The sequence below is a fragment of the Vitis riparia genome, chromosome 18, assembly GCF_004353265.1.
Source record: "Vitis riparia cultivar Riparia Gloire de Montpellier isolate 1030 chromosome 18, EGFV_Vit.rip_1.0, whole genome shotgun sequence".
Lineage (NCBI taxonomy): Eukaryota > Viridiplantae > Streptophyta > Magnoliopsida > Vitales > Vitaceae > Vitis > Vitis riparia.
This window is the reverse complement of record NC_048448.1, coordinates 17,081,797-17,088,121: the sequence shown is the minus strand read 5'-3', so window position 1 is coordinate 17,088,121 and position 6,325 is coordinate 17,081,797. Positions and strand designations below refer to the sequence as shown.

Sequence of the window (6,325 nt, the reverse complement as noted above, 5' to 3'; positions counted from 1 at the left end):
CTGAAGGGAGAAGATAGAACATATTATATATAGACCCTCCGAGTGTGATTAGATCAGCATGATTATGCGCAATCTTCAACCCCACTTTGGTAGGTATCTCATGGGCTTTCCACAGATAGACTTTGGATCATTGGTTCAGGCCCTCTATGGCATTGAGGAGGGCCTAGCTAGAGGATTATGGGCAGACTCTTCTCCTTCAAACTCAAAAGGGAAGAAGCCAGGGTTAGGATCCAGGCCTTTAGATGTTGGTACCATTGGCACAACAAGGCACAGGTCCTCTCGTTGGCCTCCTTCTCAGAGACAGTTCTTAGACACTCCTTACCAGATGATACAGCAGGATCAGTATTGACTAGCTGCTTCCTATAGGCCGGCAGGGCTTACTTATCTACATCCGGAACCGTAGCCGGTAAATACTACACAGGCTCCTTAGAGGCCACTTGTACAGTTCCATCAGCAGTATAGAGCACCGCCTCCATCGAGGCCGGCTAGGCAGTATACACAACTAGGGATGCCTTTGAGCCGAGCATTTCAGAGATTGGTTGAGGGGGGTTTGATTGTTCCACTACCACCCAGACCACCACCAGGATTCAAGACAGATCTTCACTGTGCCTACCATCAGAGAGCTGACCATGATACATACAATTGTGCGATGCTGAGGCATGCCATTCAAGACTTGATTGATCAGGGTTTTGTTGATTTAGGACGACTTGCAAGGACTACAAACCCACTACCTACTCATGAAACTAGAGCTATACCTCCACCCCCGGGGGACGTACATTTGATTGAGTTTTCAGGAGATGAGATATTCATGATGGGGTGGGACAGAGAGGCTCCTCAGCCTATTAGTCTGTACGAGGACTCAGATTTTAGTGGATATATCCATGGAAAATAGGTTCCCAGGCCATTCAGATTGATCCTAAATGAGATTCCCCTACAAACAATAGTATCGTCGGTATACTTACAACATATTCCGTCCATGACACCCTTCATTCTATTCCTAGAAGAGTATGGGCCCATTCACAGAGATGCTCAGATTGTTACATAGAGCGGGAGAGTAGCTCAGCCTCCACCTGTTGACAGGCCTTTTGCTGGCACAGATGCTAGAGAGGATGTTTAGAGAGAGGAAGATGAGATATTGCGCCAGCTGCGCACCACATAGGCTCGCATACCCATTTAGAGCCTCTTGGCCTCGTCTAACACACATAGAGATGCCTTGATCAGAGCTCTTAGTCAGATTAGAGTTGACACTGCTACTACCCCTGGGGACTGATTCACTTTATAACGGCTAATAGAGCTACATGCATTGTATTTTCAGATGACGATTTACCACCTGAGGGGCCAGTCCTAAGGATGATTTCCCATTTCCACACATCGATATGTTGGTTGATAGTATTGCAGGGCATTCGATGTTATCATTTATGGATGGGTTTTTTAGGTATAATCAGATTTTGATGGCTCTAGAGGATATGGAGAAGACTTCTTTCATCATTGAGTGGGGTACTTACTACTACCGGGTTATGCCATTTGGGTTGAAGAATGCAAGTGCCACCTATTAGAGAGCTGCTACTACTCTATTCCATGACATGATGCATAGAGATGTTAAGGTATATGTCGATGACATGATAATGAAGTCTCGAGATAAGGTAGATTACTTAGCAGCCTTACAGAGATTCTTTGAGAGGGTCAGATAGTTCAGGTTAAGGTTGAATCCCAAGAATTGCACCTTTGGGGTAACTTATGGGAAATTGCTGGGGCATATCGTTAGTGAGTGTGGTATAGAGGTTGATCCAGAAAATATCAGAGCCATACTTGGCATGCCTGCTTTGAGGACCGAGAGAGAGATTAGAGGCTTTCTTGGCAGATTACAGTATATCAATCGTTTCATTGCCAGATTGATAGACATATGCAAGCCTATCTTCCGTCTTCTGAAGAAGAGCCAACCTACAGTTTGGGATGATGATCGCCAGCGCGCTTTCAAGAAGATTAAGGAGTGTCTCCTTTCTTCTCCAGTTTTAGTACCGCCTACGCCAGGATGCCCTCTATTTCTGTACTTGTCAGTATCGGACATTGCCATAGGATGCATGTTGGCTCAACTCGATGATTTAGGAAAAGAGAGAGCCATTTATTATCTGAGTAAGAGGATGCTCAAGTATGAGTGCAGATACATTATGATTGAGTGGCTCTGTTTGGCACTTGTTTGGGCCACAGAAGGTTGAGACACTATGTGACTGAGTATTCCACATTATTGATCTCATGATTAGATCCATTAAGATATCTGTTCGACAAGCCTGTTTTGACTGGTAGGCTCATCATGTGGTTAGTGCTACTGACAGAGTTTGATATTCAGTATGTCATGTAGAAATCAATAAAAAGGAGCATTGTTGCGAATCATTTGGCTTCTTTGCTAGTATCTGATGACAGACCAGTTGACGATGATTTCCCTGATGAGCAGTTTGTCTCAGTGACTAGTATTGCAGGATGGTAGTTATACTTTGATAATGCCGCCAATCAGTCTGGGTTTGGTATTGACATCCTATTGATATCACCCCAGGGTGATCATATTCCCAGATCAATCTGGTTGGCATTCTCTGATCATCATCGGCTGACGAATAACGTTATTGAGTACGAGGCATGCATTACAGGTCTAGAGACTGCACTCAATCTTGGAGTTAGACAGTTGGAAATCCATGGGGATTCCAACTTGGTTATTTAGCATACTCAGGTATCTGGAGGACTCGAGATGAGAAGTTGAAACCCTATCATGCTTATTTGATTTTTTGGTTAATAGGTTTGAGGAGTTGAGATATATACATTTGCCTAGGGCAGAAAATCAATTTGCTGATGCGGTAGCCACCTTGGCTTCTATGATTGAGATCCATATGAGAGTGACTGTGCAACCATTGCTGATTGAGACCAAGTTCGCACTAGCTTATTGTTGTCTGATTAGAGATATCGAGGATCAGGATGGACTACCATGGTACCATGATATTTATCAGTTTCTGTCATGTGGCTCTTACCCTGAGTCAGCCACTGTCAAGGATAGGAGAGCTTTGAGGCAGTTAGCCACTAGATTTGTGATTTGTGGAAAGTCATTGTACAGACAATCGCCCAATGGCCTATTGTTGTTATGTCTAGACCGTGCCTCTGCAGATCGAGTGATGAGAGAGGTTCATGCAGGAGTTTGTGGCCCACACATGGGAGGACACATGTTGGCCCAAAAGATTATGAGGACAGGTTATTTCTGGTTGACCATGGAGGCAGATTATTGTCAGTTTGTTCAAAGGTGCCCAGAGTGCCAGATGCACAGTGATCTCATTCAAATGCCACCTTCGGAGTTGCATTCACTCACATCCTCTTGGCCATTTTCAGTGTGGGGTATTGATATTATTGGAAAGATCTTGCCCAAGTCTTCCAGCAGGCACGAGTACATCTTAGGAGCCATTGATTACTTCACCAAGTGGGTAGAAGTCGCTTCTTACGCCAGATTGACAGTGGCTAAGGTGGCCAACTTCATCAGATCACATATCATCTGCCGATATGGAGTCCTTCATGAGCTGATCTCAGACAGAGGGGTGCATTTAAGAGGTGAGGTGGATACATTGGTTCAAGAGGATGACATTTAGCATCATAGATCGTCTGCGTATAGGCCACAACTAATGGGACAGTTGAGGCCGCTAATAAGAATATTAAGCGGATTTTGAGGAAGATGGTTGAGACTTCTCGGGATTGGTCAAAGAAGCTCCCTTTCGTGCTATGGGCTTATTGCACTTCTTTTCGTACCTCTAAGACAGCTACGCCTTGTTCCTTGGTGTATGGTATGGAAGCAGTGCTACTTGTTGAGATTAAGATGGGATCTTTGAGAGTAGCGTTAGAGCAGCAAATATCTGAGACCGAGTGGGCTCAGTCTTGTTATGATTAGCTTAGCCTTCTAGATGAGAGAAGATTGAGGGCAATAGATCATGTTCAAGGTTATCAGAGCAAAATGACTCGTGCATTCAAGAAGAGGGTTAAACTTAGGAAATTCCAGAAAGGTGACCTAGTTTTGAAGGTCCTCAGGGGATTGATCAACGACCCTAGAGGCAAGTTCAGGCCAAGCTGGAGTGGTTTGTATGTTATCCAAGATTTGACTTGAGAGGGAGCTGCCTGGTTGATAGATCTGGACGAAAATCAATTTTCGGAGCCAGTTAATGTGGATCAGGTGAAGAAGTTTTACCCGTGAGATCATGGTTAGAGGATGGGTGGCCACCGTTTTGAGTAGCCATATTTCCTGTTGCACACCCACACATTGATATATCCCATTGCTAGCCCGTTGAGTCTCACACGATTCATTATGACCTATTCATTCACTTAACCTTGCATACCTTTTCTCACCTGGGTTGGGGGCCTCCTCTTGTGCGCTTTGCATTTATTGTCTGGATCGATGAGTATTATGAGTCCATTGAGTCATTGTTCGTTTGTTTCATTTTTGGGTCATTCATGATTTCTTCTTTCCTACATTGTGCATTTTCACTTTGTCTATCTTTGAGTTTTGTTTCTATCCTTTCGATTCTTTTCACTTCTATCTTCCCTTGTGTGATGAGGACGCACTCTTGTCCCAAAGCTGCAGGTAGGCTTGTCACACCCTTCATTCCATCCTTAGGTTTTGATCCTAGAGTTTTATTTTGAGGGGACCATTTGGGTTTGGGATTTGAGGTACATTTGTTAGATCATGCTGGTATGGTCGTTGGCTTACTTTGTCGGTTGTTCCGTAAAAAAAAAAAAACAAACAAACAAACTTGTGCTTGTTCAATGTTCATATCATTAATATTTAGGTTTTGCACGGTTTGTCGACAATATCATGTCTTGATCATCAGAGGTCATTTTGGGTTTGAGAAACTTATTCTTCTTCTAAGAGTCAGTGAGAGCATTGTACGATCCTTTTCTCCATGGATTTGGGAGACATATTGGGAGTGAGGTTTGGGTTTCCTTTACACTAGGTTTCTTGGATCATTATCTATATCACCACTCCCGTCATACAGTGAATTGCTTCGATTTGGCGTTCATGGGATGAGTTGTTCGTCATTATCACACATTGCTACACTTTTATCCCAACTTGTTTCTTCATTTTCTTCTACACCCATTCATCATTCGTCTTATCGCTTTTCGTCTTCTTTTGCCCTCGTCGGTCATCGTCTCACTTCATGAACGACGTGTTCTTTGGTGCATATCACCTGTCATTGGACATTGTTCATTTGGATGTAGGGTTGAGTCACCTTACTCACATGGTCCTCCGATATTTGACATTGCGCACACAGAGGCTTGGCATTATCTATTGGGTATTTGGGCCTTTGTTTCCCATCATTTCATTCACTTTTACCCCTAACCTTCATTACGGTCTGAGTCATAAGACCACCTTGAGGCCATGAGATCTCGTGTTTGCTTCGATGCATTTCATTCGAACATGCTCCGTCTACTGATTAAAGTACGAGATGCAGATAGGGCTCTATTTCTTGAGGGATATCGAGGATCGCATAATGCCTTTCCGTTTCATCTCTTCGCCTTTGGTCCACGATCAGAGACAAATGATGCAGAGAGTCGAGATTGTCCAGGACCCCCTTTGCTTGCTGATTTGTTATATTCATACTAGGGCATACCCCTATCCTTGCATGATGGCATCAGCTCTTACATTGAAATGCAAGCAGCCCATTTCATCAGGTGACGCTTGGCATTAGTGTTTGAGTAGGCCCCCATATTTAGCTTGGTTTCTTCATACAACAGCTTACTTCAGAGAGATGGCCCGATATCAGATTCATGCGTATTCGTCGACCTAGTGGGTGTGCACACTAGAGCATACCCCATACTTTGTCATGTTTGCTTATCCAGACGATTGGGTCTTTAGTGATATATTTCAGAGTTGTTTTTTTTACCGAGGAACTTGCATATCAGATGTACACACTGGGGCATACCCCCTATCAGTTTTTTTTTTTTTCTTTTTTTTTTTTGGATATTGGATGTTGCATAATAAAATCGATGTTGTTCTAGGAATGAATGTTTGTGATGTTTTCAGCTCTTTGACTTTGACCATATGTACGGTTATAGGATTCTGACATGGTATGGATATCTTAAACTGGGGCATAGCCATTTCTTTTCACCTCTAGTCACATTTCTGAGTTGTCCTACAGGGGTGTACCCCCTTTATTTCTATCTTGTTAGTGGTGTTCTTGTTTTCTCACTTATCATTTATTGGCATTTTGTAGACGTCACACTGAAGCATACCCCTTTGTCTTTCGTGATTAAGATGTTTGATTTCTTGCTTATTCAAATCATTTAGTGGCCTTTTCATGTT

General features: G+C 43.3%; 1 protein-coding gene across 1 annotated transcript; it reads left to right on the top strand.

The window, feature by feature from the left end:
* Positions 1–1,814: 1,814 nt before the first annotated feature.
* LOC117905472 lies at positions 1,815–3,623 on the top strand. The gene is made up of 4 exons (XM_034818384.1): positions 1,815–2,133; positions 2,262–2,346; positions 2,422–2,481; positions 2,789–3,623. Exons 1-4 carry the CDS (start codon positions 1,815–1,817, stop codon positions 3,621–3,623), a joined length of 1,299 nt encoding a protein of 432 aa, XP_034674275.1.
* Positions 3,624–6,325: the final 2,702 nt, after the last annotated feature.